The 22,563-nt window shown below is 44.8% G+C and overlaps 1 protein-coding gene across 3 annotated transcripts in view; it reads left to right on the plus strand.

Moving 5' to 3' along the window:
* Positions 1-22,563, plus strand: part of LOC115164523 (PDZ and LIM domain protein 2) — a 60,594-nt gene that overhangs the window by 32,844 nt on the left and 5,187 nt on the right. For all 3 annotated transcript variants that reach the window (XM_029717083.1, XM_029717081.1, XM_029717084.1), the window contains 4 exons: positions 2,181-2,250; positions 4,684-4,835; positions 7,340-7,409; positions 21,451-21,569. In XM_029717083.1, the coding sequence (XP_029572943.1) occupies positions 2,181-2,250; positions 4,684-4,835; positions 7,340-7,409; positions 21,451-21,569 (411 nt within the window). The remainder of the gene's footprint in view (positions 1-2,180; positions 2,251-4,683; positions 4,836-7,339; positions 7,410-21,450; positions 21,570-22,563) is intronic.

Consider the following 22,563-nt stretch of genomic DNA (forward strand, 5'->3'; position numbering starts at 1 on the left):
ATATGACAACGATCAACATGCTGTTCCTTTGCTGATCGGTGATGTTACGTCCCTGTTCCATGCAGAGATCAGACAGCTCTCTAGAGGAGAGACAAGTATCTTCACTTCTCCATGGTTTATGACAACAGCCACTCCTCTCTGCCCGTGCTCATTCATCTACTGCTGTACATGAGACCTGTGACAGAAGGCAAAGGTTAGATTACAGGTCACATTATATAAGGCCTAGCAGTTAGCCTTGTATGCCTCTCATTGTCTGAAGGACATAAGTTAACTTTATCCTCATCTCTCTCAACCAGAGGAGCTGAACTGGATACACATAGCGGAAATGTTACATAACTTTGTGAATTCCAAGTGAAAACACAGAGTCATTTCCTGACAGGGAACTTATTTTGAAGCCCAATTAACCATCCATTATGTTCTGTTTTATCCATTAAGTTTCACATCTTCTCACTGCTGTAGCACGAGGAGCCTGTTTTCCTCTTCCAGCCATTCTCCTGGTTGGATGTGCCCCTGCTGCACATGTGGAGTATTCAGATACTGTGCAGCAGGGCCAAGGTCTGGGCTGTTAGAGGTGTGTTTCTGGGCGATTTACCACAGGCATCCAGGGCCTTCCTGTGCGCCTCATTACCCTGGACTGAGGCTCAGCTTAGAGGAGAGGCAGGCAGTCCTACAGTGAGGGGGGACACTACTGTAGTTGTTTACATTGGGTCATACAGTCCAAAATGTTCCACTCAGAACTGGGTATAAGTTTTATTAAAGTGAGCACAGTGAAAGAGCTTTGACCGATGAGGCTCTGCTAAGAGAATCATGTTAAAGAGCTTGAGAATTGTTTTGAAGGTTCTCTCGAGATACCCGAGGTTGTACTGACAGTACTTTGGCGTAGGGGAACCAAAATAAGGTGTCTGATTTGAAGATTCTTTAGACATTTGCCAGTGTGCACTTACACATCAGTGCTTTCTCACTCTCAGGTTTTCAGTCTCACTCATCTCTTGTGACTTGATATATACACACACACATGTCCTCCGGCACTCACATAATATTTGAATTGAAAAGTGTACGTGCATATGTCAAGAGATCTAACAATGAGACTGAAAACTTGAGAAAGCACCGATGTGTAAGTGCACATTTGCAAAAGTCTAAAGAATCTTCGAATCAGACACCTTATTTTGGTTCCCCTACGCCAAAGTACTGTCAGTACAACCACTGGTATGTCGTTTTGATTAAAAGAGAACCTTCAAAACGATTCTTAAGCTCTTTAAAATGATTCTCCTAGGAGAGCCTCATCTTTCCAACTCTTTCACTGTGTATAGTGATATAGCCATAGCCAAATTAAATCACACCACTCAACAAGTTAATGAATAATATGAGACATTACAGAAAATTATGTTGTCAGAGCTTCCAAGTTATCATTCTAGGGAATACTTTGACATGGTTCAAGTCATCTAAGAGACCTGATTAGAATCATTGGTGTAAGTTACTGTAGTTGACCTTGGTCCATGTCTTTTGAAGTACAGCTTGGTCTAATGTGGGGTTTTGGCTTGTATCCTTTAATGCAGTAATGTCTGCAATCTTTCTTACTCATGCTTTTAACAACTAATTTTAAGAAATCATGGTTTTGAGTATTTGTTTAGGACTTGACATAGGTGAATTATGTGGTACTGTGTAACGGCTGTCTGAAAGAGTAGACCAAGGCGCAGCGTGGTTAGTGCTCATCATGACATTTATTTGAATGAACACTGAATCAAAAAACCAAAGTGCAACAGCTAACCAGTTCTGTGAGGTAACAAATGACTAAACAGAAAATAACCACCCACAAAACCCAAAGGAAAACAGGCTACCTAAGTATGACTCCCAATCAGCGACAACGATGTACAGCTGTCCCTGATTGAGAGCCATACCAGGCCAAAACAAAGAAATACAAAAACATAGAAAAAAGGACAGAATGCCCCAAAACCCCAAAACACACAGAAAAACACCCCCTGCCACGCCCTGACCAAACTACAATAACAAATAACCCCTTTTACTGGTCAGGACGTGACATACTGAAGACAGTGTTTCTCTACTGGGCCAGTCTTGCCCTCTCCTGGGATGTGGCGACCTTTCTCCTGCTTGATTAAAGGTTAGGTATGTGTTTGTCCATATGTGTGGTCCATTAAACTCCAGCGTGTCTCTTTCTACAGGCCTGAGCCCCCCAGCCCTGAACAGACAAATGGAACCACCACCCCAGAACAGCTCACTGGACGCTTCCAGGTCAGTCACTCATGCTCTCTATCTATCTCCTTATGCAGGAGCTTCCATCTTTGGTCTGTAAATCCCCTTTAGGACAGCTTTCATGCTGAAAAGTTTCACTGTAATGTAATTTAAACACTTCATTTGTGAATCAGCACTTTGTTGATGGGCATAGGATGGATATAAGGCCTATTAAAAGTCCTTAGGCCTTCATTGAGTGACCTATGGAGACATTCTTTCCTATAGTGTTTATCCTAGTATCCTCTATCTTGTTACATCAGCATCATATCTCTACATGATTATTCCTGTCCTAATGTTTTGTTTCATGGCTGATGCCTGAGAGCCATGCAGACGTTGGGTCTGCTTCATATTCACAGATTGCGTGGTGTCTGCTTATCAATGATTTATTAGAGGTCCAGATGAGCTGGAATGAGATATCCTAGTGTGACTGTAGAGATATTCCATAACTCTAGGATAACTCTGTGGCCCTGTGGCAGTGGAAACATGGGAGAAGAACCAGAGGATGCTGTAAATCAGCTGATGTTCCTGTGTTCTATAGGGCGACAGAACTACTGCTGGGTCTCCGTGGTAACACTGGCAGAATACAAGCCCATGCCAGGCCCAAGGCTTAGGAAAGAATACTGACTGTCATCATTCTAACATGGGGATATTACATATCTGATTTCCACAAACCTGTATTTACTTACCTCAGGATGTGCAGCTCTAACATGACTGTACATTATGCCTTGACGTGTATTGCCCTCTTTTTGAAGAGTTTTATGAAGCATGTACAGTAGCAGTCAAAAGTTTGGACACACCTACTCGTTCAAGGGTCTTTCTTTATTTGTACTATTTTCTACATTGTAGAATATTAGTGAAGACATCAACACTATGAAAAAACACATATGGAATCATGTAGTAACCAAAAAAGTGTTAAACAAATCAAAATCTATTTTATATTTGAGATTCTTCGAAGTAGCCACCCTTTGCCTTGATGATAGCTTTGCACACTCTTGGCATTGTCTCAACCAGCTTGGCATTGTCTCAACCACATATGCTGAGCACTTGTTAGCTGCTTTTCCTTCACTCTGCAGTCCAACTCCCAACTCTCAACCAGCTTGGCATTGTCTCAACCGCATATGCTGAGCACTTGTTGGCTGCTTTTCCTTCACTCTGCGGTCCAACTCCCAAACCATCTCAATTAGGTTGAGGTTGGATGATTGTGGAGGCCAGGTCATCTGATGCAGCACTCCATCACTCTCCTTCTTGGTCAAATAGCCCTTACACAGCCTGGAGGTGTGTTTTGGGTCATTGTCCTGTTGAGAAACAAATGATAGTCCCGCTAAGCGCAAACCAGATGAGATGGCGTAGACAAGACAAGACGGTTGGAACCAAAAATCGCAAATTTGGACTCATCAGACCAAAGGACAGATTTCCACCGATCTAATGTCCATTGCTCGTGTTTCTTAGCCCAAGCAAGTCTCTTCTTCTTATTGGTGTCCTCTAGTAGTGGGCTCTTTGCAGCAAATCGACCACAAAGGCCTGATTCACACAGTCTCCTCTGAACAGTTGATGTTGAGATGTGTCTGTTACTTGAACTCTGTGAAGCATTTATTTGGGCTGCAATCTGAGGCTGGTAACTCTAATGAACTTATCCTCTGCAGCAGAGGTAACTCTGGGTCTTCCTTTCCCGTGACAGTCCTCATGAGAGCCAGTTTCATCATAGCGCTTGATGGTTTTTGCAACTGCAATTGAAGAAACTTTCAAAGTTCTTGAAATGTTCCATATTGACTGACCTTCATGTCTTGAAGTAATGATGGACTGTCGTTTCTCTTTGCTTATTTGAGCTGTTCTTGCCATAATATGGACTTGGTCTTTTACCAAATAGGACTATCTTCTGTATGCCACCCCTACCTTGTCACAACACAACTGATTGGCTCAAATGCATTAAGGAGGAAAGAAATTCCACAAATTAACTTTGAACAAAGCAAACCTGTTAATTGAAATGCATTCCAGGTGACTACCTCGTGAAGCTGGTTGAGATAATGCCAAGAGTGTGCAAAGATGTCATCAAGGCAAATGGTGGCTACTTTGAAGAGTCTCAAATATAAAATATATTTTGATTTGTTTAACACTTTTTTGGTTACTACGTATTCCATGTGTTATTCCAATGTAAAAAATAGTAAGCATAAAGAAAAACCCTTGAATGAGTATGTGTTTCCAAACTTTTGACTGATACTGTATCTCAAACACCTTGTCAACAACGTCTGAACACCCACTAAAAGTGCAAGGAGACAAATGTTTTATTTACATCATGAATCAATTTCTTAAACATGGTTGCAAGACAAGTTATTTCAGGAATATGGATAAAGCAGTTTGTCACAGTTATGTGTGGATAAATACATCAAAACATTTAATCATGCTGACTGTCTGTCATGCCCTGTTCTGTTGTAGGAGGCGGTGCTGGTGAGTCGAGATGAGAACCAGAACTACAGAGAGTACTCCATCTCCAGCCCAGCCTCTCTGTCACCTGGACTCTACTCCCCAGAGGCCCCGTCCAGTCCTGAGGGGAAGAGAGAGAGGCTCACACCCACCGGCACCAAGAGGTATGCTACAGCATCCACAAGCACCGCAATCTGACCTCCCTCTAAAGGACCAGGAGATGCATGTGTTGCTTGAGAATAGAAGAGTGAATACCTGAATGTATAGTCAGTGATAGTAGGTTACCGCAGTTATCCAGGTGCTTTTAAATAAGTTGGGGTTGGAGATGGGGGTAGGGTAGGGTAGACTACTAGAGCATCCACTTATTGTAAGTGCTCCTTTGAGTCCTACACAGGACCAGAGTGAATAGGTACAAGAGTAACTGGCAGAAAATGGAGCCATGGGATTGTGTGGTGGTAACAAAGGATGTGCACAGCATATCACATTCCCCCCTGTTAATTCACAGCAACAAAGGGCCAGGCTGTGGAATGTTCACCACTCTGCTCTGTCTGTAGGCCTAGCTGCTATTCTCCTGAGTCACTTTGTAGGTCACAGTTCAAACCTTATATTGCTCTGGGTCAATCGAATGCCTGACAAACTACCCAACGCCTTGACATCTTCCCCCTCTCTCCAAATGAAATCCTGCGACTAGTGAGGTCTGGCCGCCCGACAACCTTCCCGCTCGACTCCATCCCCTCCTCCCTTCTCCAGACCATCTCTGGAGACCTCCCACTCCTCACTTCCACCATCAACTCATCCCTGACCACTGTCTGCATCCCCTCTGACTTCAAAATGGCCTGAGCCGCTCCCCCACTCAAGAAACCAACACTTGACTCCACTGATGTCAAAAACTACAGACCGGTATCCCTTCTTTCCAAAACACTTGAGCGGGCTGTCTCTGACCAACTCTCTCACTATCTCTCCCAGACTTATCTTCTTGACCCTAATCAGTCAGGCTTCAAGATGTGTCACTCAACTAAGACTGCTCTTTTCTGTGTCATAGAGCCTCTCCGCAATGCCAAAGCTGACTCTACTCTGTTCTCATCATCCTAGATCTATCCACTGCCTTTAACACGGTGAACCATCAGATCCTCCTCTCCACCCTCTCAGGGCTGGGCGTTTCAGGATCTGCACACTCTTGGATTGCATCCTACCTGGCAGGCCCGTTCCTACCAGGTGATGTGGAGAGGAACTGTGTCTCCACCACTTACTCTCACAACTGGTGTCCACCAGGGCTCGGTTCTAGACCCTCTCGTCTTCTCTCTATACATAGTCACTCGGCACCGTCATATCCTCACATGGTCTCTCATTTCTATGCGGATGACACTCAACTACTTTTCTCCTTCCTCCCTTCTGGCACCCAGGTGGCAACACGCATCTCTGCGTGCCTGGCAGATAGATATCTGAATTTGCATGTCGACCCACCACCTCAAGCTCAACCTTGACAAGACAGAACTGCTCTTCCTCCCGGGGAAGGCCTGCCCGCTCCAAGACCTCTCCATCATGGTTGACCACTCCACGGTGTCCCCCTCCTAGAGTGCAAAGAACCTTGGCGAGACGCTGGAAAACACCCTGTCGTTCTCTGCATAAATCAAAGCATTGACTTGCACCTGCAAGTTCATTCTCTACAACATCAGTAGAGTACGACCCTACCTCACACAGAAATCGATGCAGGTCCTAATCCAGGCACTTGTCATCTCCCGTCTGGACTACTGCAACGAGCTGTTCGCTGGGCTCCCCGCTTGTGCCATCAAACCCCTGCAACTTATCCAGAACGCTGCAGCCCACCTGGTGTTCAACCTTCCTAAGTTCTCCCATGTCACCCTACTCTTCTGCACACTCCACTGGCTTCCAGTCGAAGCTCGCATCCACTACAAGACCATAGTATTTGCCTACGGAGCAGCAAGAGGAACTGCTCCTCCCTATCTTCAGACTGCTCACACCCTACATCCCAACCCGATCATTCCGTTCTGCCACCTCTGGTCTTTTGTCCCTCCACCCCAATGGGAGGGCAGCGCCCGCTCAGCCCAGTCCAAGCTTTTCTCGCTCCTGGCACCCCAATGGTGAAACCAGCTTCCCCCTGAAGCTAGGATATCAGAGTCCCTGCCCATTTTCTGAAAACATCTGAAACCCTACCTCTTCAAAGAGTATCTTAAATAATCCTAAAGCACCCCCCCCCACCCCACCCCCTAAAATGTGAACAAACACTCGTATTTTTCTTTTTTCCCCCTTACTAGCACTTTTATTGGGGAAAAATGTACTTCCTATCACTGTGATATGTGAACACACCAATGAACACACCAACTGTAAGTCGCTCTGGGTAAGAGTGTCTGCTAAATGACTAACATTTCAATGTAAAAAATTCTAGGGCTGTTCGACTATCCTTATCTATTCCTGTTCTAGTAATCTTGAGACCTAGTAAATCTGATCTTATGACCCTAAACACACACATTTTATAAATGAATATGAAAGGTAATGAGAAGTGTTATACCATGTTTATGATATCCATTTTGAAACACTTTTCATTACATTTTGGTCAAGTGAAGTATTTTGATTGAGACCATTATGGTTATTTTGGATGAGATGGCAAACACCATTATCAGTGTAATCTTTCTCTGTCATTTCATAGCATCCAGCTGCGTTCGTGGTCTCCAGAAGAGAAGACATCTAGTCACAGACTGTCCAGACCACTATCACAGGTAGGTCTGTCTCATACTCAGGGACAAGGTCCCATAGCAGACCCTTTACTTCCTATGTTATTTCAATGTACGTAACCCATCAGTGTAAACGTAGACCTCCAAAGAACTGCATAGCTTGATGATTGAAGTTTCCAAGGCCATTGTACGTTACAATGTAGGCGCTTCACAGCAAGAAAGACAGGATGCAGACATCATTTGATATTTTCATTGCCGGGGAACTGAAAGGTCACTTTTTAAAGATCTGACATTACGTTGGAATACAATCTGGAAATGGTTTGTTCAAATATCAATGTAAGGATGAGAATGATTAGCTCTCAGTAAAACAATAGACTTGACCTTTTAGTGGTTTGCTACAGTATATTAGACTCATTAGTGCAATATTCACTTGTCTCACTAGCAATAAAATATGGGGTTGGGATATAAGCTGATTTCTTCATGAATTCACTCTGCTTATTTACTATTCCAGCAACTAAAAGAGCCGTCTGGAAAGTGAGCCAAAGGAGAGAGAATGTTGTGGGAAAGTTCATCATAAGATATTCCAGCTATGGCTAATGGCCCCAGTCCCAAGCATTGGCCCTACAGAAGACACAACATGGGAGATGACAGAGCAGGAAAAACAGACAATACCTTTAATGGCCGGGAGACAGGGAATGGAACTCCATTCATTTTATACGTTTTGTGAATATTACTTGGAGCTAGATAAATATGGCCTCTTTGGCCTGGAAAATGAAGATTGAACTCAGCTCTTCATCTAAGGGGCAGATGACTTGAGCAGAGGCAAATCTGAAACTTCTGGTCTGATATGGGATATTCTCTTGAGTTATTTTAATGATGAGTCTAGTCCCATCGCCGCCAGCCAAGTAACTTGTACTGTTCAGTATACTCTAATGATCTCTCTGAGAGCACATAGCTGACAGATGTTACAATTATCATCACTATCAAGCTGTCTGTCAGCACTCCTTTGGAGGTCTGGTCAATCCTCTCCCCTTTGTGGTATGTCTGTCCTATTTCTAGAACAGGAGTTTTTGACTGGGAAATAAATCAGCTTATGTAGCAAGCTGCATTCCTTCAATTTCAGTCAAATTCAGTCCCTCTATCTTATGTGATTTAAGAGTATTAGCTGTGCATGGCATGTTGGCATACTCCAAAAGGTTGTCCTGAGCAGGGGAGGGTGCAGAGATGCCTGTCTGTGCAGACATGAATCAGTTTCCTGATTGGATCACCGTGTATAGCAGACCGTTCCTAAGGACACTGTTGTGTTATGAGATGTTCTTTGTGAACTTTAGAAGCTATGTATCACAGACGCCCCAGGCAGACTGGAGTGTCGACTATTAAGAACTATTTAGTTGTCTGAGAGCTTTATCAGCAGCCTTTAATGAATGCACTGACTTACATGCTCCTCTGTCATTCGTGGCTCTCTGAAATGACCTTACATGTTTGTGGTATTTATGAAGGCAGGTGGGCCAAAGGGTCTGGAATCTTTGCTCACAACTTTTTCGGACAATTTCAGGATAAGCTCACCCTTTTCCCTCATTCTTCATCTCAAGTTTGGAATCCATTTCCCCTCTCTCACCCCCTCTGGGAGCCATCACATTCCTTCTGTCTCACTCCAGTATCAACTTGTTTTTGTTTTTTTCCCTGTTTAACCAAATGTTTGGAGTCACACACTACTGTGTTTTTGAACTGAAGAGACATGACATGCTAGATACATGTTTTTGGTTGTTTGTCAGACCTGTACATCTAACACATGTTAACAGTATTAGTGTCCTCTCCTTGCTGTGGTTTGACAGGGTTGACCTACTGTTTACAGACAGTACCTTGGGAGCCCTCAGTCACCACTTCACCCACTCCACCTCCACTGTGGCTTGGTTGGAGCCTGTCTTGTAGAGCTCTCTCTGTCCTCTCCTCAAAGCCTGACAGGTTTCTGTTAACTATGATCCACACCGGTGGATGAGTGGGGATTTTGGTGGGGCTCTTCCTCCAGTTGAGGCCTCTCTGGTCTGAAAGAGGAGACGAGCCTCCCACCCAGGATGTGGGATTAGTGAGTGGAGCCCTTTCAGTATGCTCGGCGGGTATACGGCTGGGAAGAGGAGTGCCCTGCCTGCATGGACACACTGTGCTGTAGTGTTGTGCTGCTCTCGACTTGCTGGCAGGAACACTGCAGCCCTGTGAGCAGCGGGGCCTCCGCTCCCCTGACAAGGCCCTCTGTCCCGCCTGAGAGGTACAGAGTACTGCTGTATCAGGTGATCAGCCACTCTGAAAAGCGTCTAAAAGGCTTTTCCACCCATGTTTTGGCTCTCCAAGTGAGGAAACTGGGATGTGCTGGATCGCCCATTTACCGGAGTGTTGGATATCCTGAGAAAATGCCCTGTACAATAGTGGCTCAGATGGCAGGGCCTCTGGGAGGCTGGTGTTGGCTTTCCCCAGCCTTACAAGGCCTGCCGTTGTGTGATGGGGCGCTTGGGGAGCTCTAGGAGATGGGCAAGGAAGGTGGAGAGGGGCAGAGGGACACTTGGGACACGGGAGGGCCTCTGCCATTCCCAAACAACTCCCCAGAACCATCACCCCCCCTCCCTTAAACGATACAACCAGCTCCAGCACAGAGATACCCATTGTACCCGACCCAGAAACCCACACTGGAACGATGAGGAGACTGAGCAGAGTTGACAGCACCATACGTCACTCATGCACAATGGATTCAGAGATCTGGCTCCTGCTGAAACCAGAACATACAGTACAGTAGCTGTGTATAGGCCCATATTCAGCCACCATTACTGATGACAATGGCCTTCCATTGGGCAAGATAATGGGCTTGATAAAGATATCAAATGTACAGTAATGTTAATGCACAAAAAAGCTTAATTTTGTTTTGGGTTGGATGGTTCATTAGCCTGGCTTCCAAATTGATGGGTGGAGATCATTTCCATGTATTGAAATACAGAACATGGAAAGTTCCTGCAATCTAAGTAGGCTTAGTAGTAGTATCTTATTTTGCCACATTTTGTCATGGCACATGACTGCTTTTGCCCTGTGCTAGCTACTAGCTAGCCAATCTGCTTTACCGGCACACCATGACAAAAGGAAGAGGCCAGCCTACTAAAGACGACAGTTGGATCAGGTCCCGGATTCCTCCCAGGATACCCTGAGCCAAGCCTGGAGCTGTAGTTGAGTTGGCCCCGCTGCTGGCCACCTCCAGGAATCAGTAGGAAGCAGCTCGTCTGTTCATAACATCAAGAAGTGACCACAACAGCATCCCTGTTGGGACGAGCCAGGCCAAAACCAAGCTTATTTTTCAGAAGACATGGCTCGTCATTGGGCCATTAGGGGCAGGATCACCGGTCTGGGTTTCCAGTTCTACACTCTGCGGTTCCTGAGGGTAGCCTTGGTGGGCTGCCTCATCCTGTGTCGGGGATGGGATGGTTACTGTATAAACCATCATACTGGGGGATGGCCAACTGCACTGTGACACTCACCATGGTCCCCACTAAACTCTTTATCCAGGGGAGGACAACCCCTGCATCCACCCATCCCTCCATCTATCTGTCAATCTATCCCTCCTTCCACCCATACTGTACGTCCCGATGGGCAGGCAGGCTCGCAGCAGGCCAGCCTTCACACAAGCCGCTGGTTTCACCCCAGTCTTTTTTGGGGGGTGTGGCAGGTTGGAGTGCAAAGTTGTGGTTGTTGCTGTGGAACAGAGAGATGGCGGCTTGGCATACAGCAGTAGGAATGTCACTAGATGTTGTTCAAGTCAAGTCAAAGGTTTTTACTTGAAATTGCTTTCTTTAGCCTGAGATATAAATATTCAGAAAGCGCTCTTCCAGATCAACGACTAAAATATACCTTAGCCTTCAATCAGTCTCCCCTCTCCTCCTTGCTGTCTCCCCCAGTCTCCCCGCTCTTCCTCCCCACCACCATATCCAAACAGATTGAGAAGACATCGCCGGGACTGATGTGCTATTTCAGGTCTGACATGAGCAGAGCTGCTGTCTGGCTTGGCAGGCCTGGGGTGTGCTGTCTGACGGGCAGGCTAAAGCCAGTGTGGGGGTGGTGGAGGCAGGAGAGTGGAGTGCGAGGGAGGGGGGGGTGTTTTCTCTTCTCCACAGAGTGAGGGCTGTGAGCTGACAGAGCCAGGCCTTTTCACGTGGGCTCTGGCCGCTCTGCCTATTAAGCCAGGGTCCATTGTGGCCCCTCGGCGGGCAGCATGCCTCTCCACATCCCCACTGATTGATCAGCACCGTTGTTTTTCTTTCCCCTGAAGTGGAAAAGTTAACTGGGACACTTCAGATTTCCCCTGCCTGCCTCCCAGGCCCCTGGGCTGGGCTCACTCTACACCGAGCCGGGGACGCTGCTGGCCCCACTCGCTTTATGGGGGGATTTTGGCCAGGAGAGATGGACCTTTTTATTAGTTAGAGCGGTTTGCTCAGGCGTTCAAATGGTATGTGAACATTCCGTAAGTAGTTGTCAAGGTAACCGTGTGGATAACTGCCCCTTGCTCCAGCAAAAACTGACACGTCAGCATATATTCTCTAGTTTACGCAGGATAGCACCTTGAGTTTGGGATTGTCATGGATTGTCAAGGGTTGTCATGGATCCATTTGTTTGTCATAAATCATAATTGTTAGTCTGGTGAAAGTGTCCCTCCAGGTACAAATGTAAAGCAAAACGTTAAAGCAGTCAGTCATACTGTAAATGTCCGTCCAGTTGAATACTAGCCAATGGATTAATGAGGAAACAGCAGAAATATTGATTTATGAGGATTGCTCCAAATTCTCCACTCATTAAAATAGGTTATTTTAGAAATAATGGGATATAGAACAATATGAACAATTCTTCAACTAAAACATTCAGCGCAATCTCCCAATACATGAGCACAATTCCCTTTTCCCAAGTCTTAAATTGGTATGTGCATCTTGTTTTTTTTCTTCAGTGGAGCCTCTCATTGTTATGCAGTGTACAATTGTTTTTTTCCCCCTCATCAATCTACACACAATACCCCATAATGACAAAGCAATATTTTTTAAATATAACATTTACATAAGTATTCAGACCCTACACTCAGGACTTTGTCGAAGCACCTTTTGCAGCGATGACAGCCTCATGTCTTCTAGGGTATGACACTACAAGCTTACCACACCTGTATTTGGGGAGTTTCTCCCATTCTTCTTTGCAGATACTCTCAAGCTCTGTCAGGTTGGATGGGGAGCGTCATTGCACAGCTATTTTCAGGTCTCTCCAGAGATGTTCGATCAGGTTCAAGTCCAGGCTCTGTCTAGGCCATTCAAGGACGTTCAGAGACTGGTCCGAAGCCACTCCTGCGTTGTCTTGGCTGTGTGCTTAGGGTTGTTGTCCTGTTGGAAGGTGAACCTTCGCCGTCCTGAGCGCTTTGGAGCAGGTTTTCATCAAGGATCTCTGTACTTTGCTCCATTCATCTTTCCCTCAATTCTGACTAGTCTCCCAGTCCTGACTAGTCTCCCAGTCATCCCCACAACATGATCCTGCCACCACCATGCTTCACCGTAGGGATGGAGCCAGGTTTCCTCCAGATGTGATGCTTGGCATTCAGGCCAAATCTTGGTTTCATCAGACCAGAGAATCTTGTTTCTCATGGTCTGAGAGTCCTTTAGGTGCGTTTTGGCAAACTCCAAGCGGACCGTCATGTGCCTTTTACTGAGGAGGGGCTTCCGTCTAGCCACTACCAGATGGAATGCTGCAGAGATGGTTGTCCTTCTGGAAGATTCTCCCATCTCCACAGAGGAACTCTGGAGCTCTGTCAGAGTAACCATCGGGTTCTTAGTCACCTCCCTGACCAATGCCCTTCTCCCCAGATTGCTCAGTTTGGCCCGGGCGGCCAGCTCTAGTAAGAGTATTGGTGGTTACAAACTTCTTCCATTTATGAATGATGGAGGCCACTGTGTTCTTGGGGACCTTCAATGCTGCAGAAATGTTTTGGTACCCTTCCCCAGATCTGTGCCTCGACACAATCCTGTCTCTGAGCTCTACGGACAATTCCTTTGACCTCATGGCTTGGTTTATGCTCTGACATGCACTGTCAACTGTGGGACCTTATATAGACAGGTGTGCGCCTTTCCAAATCATGTCCAATCAATTGAATTTACCACAGGTGGACTCCAATCAAGTTGTAGAAACATCTCAAGTATGATCAAAAGAAACGGGATGCACCTGAGCTCAAGTTCGAGTCTCACAGCAATGGGTCTGAATACTTATATAAATAAGAATACTGAATACTTATATATTTCAGTGTTTTGAGGGCAAAAAATAATAATTGTTTTAACTTTGTATTTATGGGTTAGTGTGTAGATTGATGAGGATGTTTTTTTATTTAATCAATTTTAAAATAAGGCTGTAACATAACAAAATGTGGAAATAAGGGGTCTGAATACGAAAGGGTGGATTCTGCCGATCATAAATTAAATGTCCAACGATTTAACAAAACCATAATGAACTCCAGATGAGTTTGATATGCAGCTTCAGTTGGAGCCTTGTGGGGAATTTAATAAGGTTGAAAAATGTGTTGCTCATAGCTCCCTCCAAGGATAAATAAACTCTCTCTCGGCCTGCCTGGCATCAGTTTTCTCACTGTATCTGGGCCTGTTGGTGGCAGCCCGGCTGGTGGCTGGGTGGGTGGGTGGACTGCTCCCCTTATGAGACCAGTTACAGTATATGAGACCACCTATGATCTCACCATAACATGAGTGGGCTTTGCCTAGAGAAGGGAGCTCAAGTTCTGTGTGTGTGAGAAGCTAGCCACAAAGTTGGGGGCAAAGTTCCTATTTAAAGTAATCATCCCCATAAGGACTCTGTGATTATGATCTGAAATGCCCTTTCTTCATCAGTGTCTAATGATGCTACTTTGCTGGTGGTAATGGAAAAACGTACTCTACTACAGCTCACACAGTCTCTGCTAGAAAGTGTATTGGCCCAGTGAGATTGCAGTGCATCACTCAGGTGGGTGTTAAGCTTTTGAGTCCATCAGCCTCTTAGACATGTTCTCATTGTGACTAAGCAGGGTCCTGTCAGAACCAATTATGTATATTAACCCTGGATGTATTGACCATTGAGAGGCTTTGAAGCCACCATGGTGACCGTGATATTGGAATTGACACCCCACAGTGTCCGAGCACAGCCAGAGTCAACCTCCTACTGAGACTCAGTCAGTCCACCAGCACTCAGCAGTCAGCACCCGCAATTATCACTAGGGAATGTCTGACCCTTAATGTATGTTATTATATGTAAACATTGAGAAAAACTGACTTTCTTTCAAATACTTAGGATTATCATATATCTTATTTAGCTCAGTATGGTGTTATGGTACAGTAGTTCACTTCTGAATACAGTAACTGTAATAACAGAGTTGAGGCAGCGGTGACGAAGGATAAAGAGCAGGTTAGTCTGCCTCGTGTTTACAGGAGACCTCCATACATATACAGTACACATACTGCAGGATATATACAGTATGCATATATCTCCCTTCAAACCCGAGGACTCCTGCCATCCCCTGGATAATTGTCCCATATTTATGTTCATGTAAAGTGTTTTCATACAGCATTTCCCAAAATATAGTTGTATCGTCTTCTGTGTGTCGTCTACCCCTGTCTGCTGGCCCATGCCCTGTATTTGAAGCTGCGTGGTGGTAATAATGATGATGATGTTCAGTGGCCCCGATTGGAGCCAGACGGAGAGCTTCTCCGCTCCCAAAATGTAAAAGAGATGCCAATGTCTCATGTCTCCCATGGGCCCTGATCTGAAACAGCTGCCCCCGTTTCCAATTCTCCATTTCCTGTTTGTTTGTGTCTCCAATCCCAGACTGAGGCATGTTTGTGTGTCAGATTCAGAACTCTCTCTTTTGTGCTCTCTCACACTCATGCTTTTTCTTCCTCTCTCTGTCACTCTCTCTCTTTCTCTGTCTGTCTCTTTCTCTCTTTCATTTATTAATTCATTCAAATAACTCCATCCTCCTTCCATGTCTTGAGATTGAGATATGGCTTGGACCTGGATTGTCTTTCTTCCTTAGGTTTTTCCTAGAGCATTTGGAATAAGCACATAACTGTATTCGCTGTAGTTGATTTCTTTAATCAAATATGACAGCAGATTTCAGTGGCAAAATTGAAAATAGCAGCAAGACGAGAGTGGCATCGTCTGAGCGGCATGTAGATTCAAAAGTTAACTTCAAGTTCAGAGTTTGGCTTTGAAGCGTAATTTATCCTGTGCACACCTCGCTTTGTGCAACAGGCAGGCAGGCTCTCTGATGACCCAGAGCTCGTTAAGAGCTTATGATTACAGTTCAAAGCAGGTCTAATCAGGGAGGGCTTCCTCCCCAAATGTTATGTTCCCCTGGCTTTTGACATTCCCAACACCATTCACCTTCTCCAAGACAAACGGCCATTGTGCCCGGCTGGCGGTGCCCCTCTGCTAGTGAGTGTCATCCCCTGGGGCATTCGCAGGGGGATTCGCTGCAATCTGAGGTGACATGGCTGCTTCTATAAAAGGTCAGGAGAATAGAGGAAAATGGAGCGGTGTTGTTGATGCCCAAACTCCACTACTTCTCCATACCAAGCTGCTGAGCCCATCTATGGTCAAACTCAATCACAGCTGCTTAGTCCCTGTCGTCGTCCAACCTTTCCCGGGCCTGTTTGTTGCTTTTGTTAAACTTTTTTTCTTTATTCCTTCTTTCCTCTCATGCCTCATGGATCACAGCTGTAATTAAAGCGCTCACTCACTTGACTAGCTAAAACTTGTTTCTGAAAACATGGCTTCAGTTGCTTACTGATACTAACAGGAGACTTCATCGAATCTAAGAGGAAATAAAGATGTTCTCTAAGATGTAACGCTCCTAGATTTGGACTCTTACTTCTTCATTAGCAAGATGTTTATAAAAGTACAACTACAGATTAGCCTAAAATGACATGTAGCTGTTAGAAAGGATTTCAATAGGAAAATACTGACATTTTGACTACTGTAGCCAATAGCAGGAGGAGAAGGGAGAGGCTTTCTGCACTTATTCAAAGATGATATGGAGAAAGTGACAACTAACAATATCTGGCCCTTGTTTCTGGGTAAATAATGACCCTGAGAGGAATTACAGTGAGGAATGCCACTGATCGTTCCGGGTAAAAGCTTCCTGGCATAGAGCAGTGAGCAGCGATCTGCACAAGCACTGGAAAAAGAAATGGAAAACTGGACCGATTGAGAGCAGAGCCATTGTTCAAAGAGCTGCTGAATTGGAAGCGGGTGCTGGTGGTTATGGAGACAGAGAGTCCCTGGCTCCACCAGTGCCCATGCCTCAGTCAGCGTCAGGCCCCAGGCCTGTTCTGTTGCTGGGAGCTGGAGTGGAGAGGGGTGGGGTGGAGACACAGCTTTTCCTGGGATGGGCTTGTGGGGGCATTGATGCCAACTGATGACGAGGCTGGAAAGGGAGTCACATAAATAATAATATATTAGGTGGGAGCTTATATCTGTCCTATTTCACATTATACAGTGCTTTCAGAAAGTATTCAGACTCCTTGGCTCAGTTGGTAGAGCATGGTATTTGCAACGCCAGCATGGTGTGTGCAAAGCCAGGGTTGTGGGTTCGATTCCCACGGGGGGCCAGTACAAAAAAAATGCATGAAATGTATATATTCACTACTGTAAGTCACTCTGGATAAGAGCGTCTGCTAAATGACGTAAATGTTATGTTAGAGCCTTATTCTAAAATTGTACGAAATAGTTTTTTTTCCTCATTAATCTACACACAATACTCCATAAGGACAAAGCGAAAACAGGTTTTTAGAAAAAAGTATTCAGACCTTTTGCTGTGAGCTCAGGTGCATCCTGTTTCCATTGATCATCCTTCAGATGTTTCTACAACTTTATTGGAGTCCACCTGTGGTAAATTCAATTGATTGGACATGATTTTGAAAGGCACACACCTGTCTGTATAAGTTCCCACAGATGACAGTGCAAGTCAGAGCAAAAACCAAGCCATGAGGTCGAAGGTATTCTCTGTAGAGCTCCGAAACAGGATTGTGTCGAGGAATAGATCTGGGGAAGGGTACCAAAACATTTCTGCAGCATTGAAAGACCCCAAAAACACAGTTGCCTCCATCATTCTTAAATGGAAGAAGTTTGGAACCACCAAGACTCTTCCTAGAGCTGGCCGGCCTGCCAAACTGAGCAATCGGGGGAGAAGGGCCTTGGTCAGGGAGGTGACCAAGAACCCTATGGTCACTCTGACAGAGCTCCAGAGTTTCCTCTGTGGTGATGGGAGAACCTTCCAGAAGGACAACCATCTCTGCAGCACTTCACCAATCGCACCTTTATGGTAGAGTGGCTAGATGGAAGCCACTCCTCAGTAAAAGGCACATGACAACCTGCTTGGAGTTTGCAGGCACCTAAAGGACTCTCAGACCACGAGAAACAAGATTCTCTGGTCTGACGAAACCAAGATTAAACTCTTTAGAGTGAACGCCAAGCGTCACGTCTGGAGGAAACCTGTCTCCATCCCTACGGTGAAGCATGGTGGTGGCAGCATCATGCTGTGGGGATGTTTTTCAGTGTCAGGGACTGGGAGAATAGTCAGGATTGAGGGAAAGATGACCAGAGCAAAGTACAGAGAGATCCTTTATAAAAACCTGCTCCAGAACGCTCAGGACCTCAGACTGGTGCGAAGGTTCACCTTCCAACAGGACAACAACCCTAAGCACACAGCCAAGACAACGCAGGAGTGGCTTCAGGACAAGTCTCTGAATGTCCTTGAGTGGGCCAGCCAGAGCCCGGATTTGAACCCGAACTCTGGAAAGACCTGACAATAGCTGTGCAGCGAAGCTCCCCATCCAACCTGACAGAACTTGAGAGGATCTGCAGAGAAGAATGGGAGAAACTTCCCAAATACAGGTGTGCCAAGTTTGTAGCGTCATACCCAAGAAGACTCAAGGCTGTAATCATTGCCAAAGTTGTTTCAACAAAATACTAAGTAAAGGGTCTGAATGCTTAGGAAAGTGTAATCTTACAGTTTTTGACTTTTAATATATTTGCAAAAAAAATCAAAAACTGTTTTTGCTTTGTCATTATGGGGTATTGTGTTTAGATTGATGACGGGAAAAAAAGATTTCATACATTTTATAATAAGGCTGTAACATAACAAAATGGGGAAAAAGTCAAGGGGTCTGAATACTTTCTGAATGCACTGAATGTTATTTATTTATTTATTTTGCTCTGAAAACTTGAGGGGCCAAATAAAATCAGCCATGGGACGAATTGGCCCTGTGGGCCGCCTTTTGGTGAACCCTGCCCTAATCCTTATTCTAAATCTTACCCTAACCCTAACCATAACCTTAGCAAGCAGTTGCTTATCAGCAGATAGTTTGATGATAGTATGACCATCTGTAGAGCATAAATAAAGTGACTGATCTTTTTTGTTGTCTTCACTTTTCAAGCTTCATTTCACTTTTGATTTAGCTGAATACCCCATAGAAAATAAAGATTTTGTTGCGTGTCTGAGAGACTTTTAGAATTGGATCTCAGGTGGTCACAGTTAGATGCAGTACATAGCACTGTAATAAAATCTATCTGTTTTCTGGGATTCCTGACAGTAAAAGTGTCTGGGCTGAGTTATGAGTTGCTCAGAAGTGGACCAGGTGTGCTCTGTGTTCTGGGTGCCCCATGTCCCTGGGGTTAAATTCTCTTCGAACCGACACCACATAGGAAACACATAATACCATTAAACTTGCACACATGTGGGCATACCAAACGCACGCTCAAACTCATGCATACACACACAGCCATTCAGTCCCATGTTTTCAGGATCTCTTGGGCTCTACTGCTTGGCTGTAACCAATGATGTCACTCTAGCTCCCTCTTGTGGCTTAATAAAAGCAGTAGCTAGAGACAGAAGAGAAGGCGAAACATCTCACAGGCTCATTTTTGGGCAGGTGTTATTGGGCAGTTTCACATTGAAAAAAATCCTGTCTGTGTCAGTGGACATTCCCTTTCTCGAGTGAGCTTGCCAGAGATTATGAAGGAACTGTATGTTCGCCCGAGAGAAGGATAGACCGCTTACACAGACAGGAACCTTGACCATTTTTTTTCAATGGTAAACGGCCATAATGAGACATATTCATTATCCACAATCATTGGCAGTAGCTTCATGCCAAGCTGGTACTCTAGCAGTGAGCAGTTAGGTAATGGAAGTAGGAAGCATTGTCAGTAAACCATAGCATGCCGAGGTGAATAAGTTTATGAAGATTGCCATTTGCTCTTTCCCAATGCGGTATAATGGTTTATAACTGCTATGCATAATTGTAGGACATCTGGCAACCACGATGGAAGTACACGTTGGCTCTCCCCTTCTATTCCAACAAACAAGAGAGCCAATGCCAAACATCTGTTACCATGCGAACAGCATCGCCGTCATCAGGCCTGGAGGCTGAGTCCCTCCCAGCTGAGATATAAATAGCAATAAAGAGCTAACAAGGTTGACACAAGCGGGCAGGCAGGCAGCCTGCACGTGGAGTTAGGGCTGGGAGATAAATGGGAGCTTGATAAGGAGGGACGAGTTAGTAAAAGGACAGGAATGCTGGGAGTGTCTCATGATCACTCCATTGAAACCCGCAGTATGGGAAGGGCAGGAGCAAAACCATGACAAATCAGAGCCTTTATTAGCACCATTCATGATGACTGTAGCAACCTTCTGCCATGGCCACCAGAATTAGAACTCTTAGTTCATTACTGTACACAAATAAGATTGAGGAAGTGAAGGCTTACAGATGTGTGTGTGTGTGTGTGTGTGTGTGTGTGTGTGTGTGTGTGTGTGTGTGTGTGTGTGTGTGTGTGTGTGTGTGTGTGTGTGTGTGTGTGTGTGTGTGTGTGTTTTCTGAACATCTGGGGTGTATTAAGTAAGGTAAAACTTAACAGATACTGTAGAATGAAATTAATAGAGCTGACTTGATTCTACATGACAGACAATCATATTGGTTCCAATCCACACAATACATTTCATCATTGTATTTTCTATCAGAAAGTAAGCTGGCCCTCCTTGAAGTTTTGTAGATCGATGCATTGCGCTCTTTTTATGTTTAAAGCCCTCTTATGTAATCTTCTGCCATAGCTTTACCTCATTGTTAACCTTCAGATGTATAAGTTACCAGACCCGGACTCAGGGATGGCTAACCCTGGAGATCCCTTCCATTTCCACCAAGTTAGGTAAATCTGCTTTGTGGATTGATCTCCAAAAGTCCTTAAAGTCGGTGCCACTAGGGCAGGGGTCATCAGCCGCGGGCCGATTTCTTTCTGGAGCGGATGGTCGGGGGGCCAGAACATAATTATAAATCATTTGTACCCTGCAAATTAACACAAGAAACCAAACATATATTATATCTGACAAAAACATAATCATTTCAAACCTTGGTTACATTGGTACATGATCAAATATGTCTCTCTATTTCTGAGTGGAAATACTTGGGAATAGATTTCCTAAATTAAAATAATTTTCAGGTGAAAGTCTAGTGATTTTAGTCTTATGTCCAAAAACGAACATAAAAAAAAATATTTTCTTTAACATTGCACCCAACTGAACTGACCCCAGGAGGTAATTTCTGTCACTTGATCACATAGAGCCCTCCCTTTCTGACCTTGACTGTTCCTATTCATGTGGACCTGTCCATCTCTTTGTCTGTGTGTTCGCTTAAAGAACATTTTCCCCAACCAGGCTCATCTCTTTCTTTAGTTGTTGTGATTTTTCAGAACATTCTCTTCAATGCCAATCCACCCTTGATGAAGCAAAGTTTTTGAAACAACATTAAATAAAATCCAGTAAGTGAAAGGAATATAGCTCTTTCTTTATCTGACTTCTTTATGGAGAATTGCATCACATGGTGCTTTCTTTCTCATGGTCGCATCAGGTTTCTCAACTCTATAAACTCGTTCCACTCTATAAAGTGTACGTCTGAGTTTCAGCATCTGCAGGTGGTTTGACCGAGCAGAAGAAGATGATCCATGCCGATCAGACCAGTCTGACCTGTACATCTCTCTGTCTCCACAGGAGTTCTCCTCTCCGGACTTCAGGAATAACTCTGTGACCAGTCGAACCCCCACCCCTCCAGGACATTACTCGCCCCACAGCCCTATTGACCGCGAGCTGTCTGTCTCCCCCAGACGCAGGTAAGAACATTCTCAATCCTCGGCTCCTCTACAGATCTACCACGATGTGCAGTACAAATTGACCCACTCTAACGTACGTTGTTATTGTGTATTTTGAATATGTGATTATGACTTACTACAAACAGGCTTAGGGTAAAACAAACTCCTGTAGCAATTCAGCGTAATGTGTAAAAACGCATAATGCAGCACTTAGTTAACCAAAACAGATGTGGTTGATCTTGGAGCTACAAGTCAGACTATTTTAGTGTGCATTGAAGGATTCAGCTGTCTTTATCAAACATTGACTTAATGGATTAGACATGTTGATTGTTCCTTACTCTGAGAGTCAGTGCTCCCATACTGTAGTGCTATTTACTCAACAGCCAAAAAGACCAGAAAGAAGAAAGTAGATATTTTTCAAACCTGTTCAACTGTTCCTTACAAAGCCTCTCAGGTAGTCTGTTTTTAGCCGTACTCAGTGTTCCTCCCTCCTGGAGAGGTTGGGGTGTGTCTGTGTGCAGTTCTTAAAAAGCCTCTCTTTTCTGCTGGTCATGTGACATGTCAGAATATGGCATCAGACCCAGCCACCTCAGGCTCTTACTCTTATCCCCCAAAATGTCTTATTTCACTTCTTCCCCTAATTGGCCCCCCACTCTGTAGTCCCCAGGTTTCACATCAAGCCTCTCCCCCCTCTGACTCAGCCAATCACAGGCTAAGAGGCCAATGAGTGGCAGCCGAAAGGCACACTTTTCAGTCCGAAACTCACTCTTCTCCTGCGCCTGTCTGGTGTATATATATAGGTGTGTGGCTCTGCGTGTGTGCTTGTGTTTTTGTGTGTTTGCTGGGTTACCACAGCTGAGGATAGACGTGCAGCCAAGAACAACTGTGACATCTGAAAGCAAAGATTATCTAGTTGTAAAGGAATTCTCCTCTTTGTTCCCTCTTTGTTTCTGAGGTGGGTTATTTCTGACTTTTATTGTATTTGGTAATGAGTTTAGGGGCAACTGGCTTTAAT

The sequence above is a fragment of the Salmo trutta genome, chromosome 27 (genome assembly GCF_901001165.1).
Source record: "Salmo trutta chromosome 27, fSalTru1.1, whole genome shotgun sequence".
Classification (NCBI taxonomy): Eukaryota; Metazoa; Chordata; class Actinopteri; order Salmoniformes; family Salmonidae; genus Salmo; species Salmo trutta.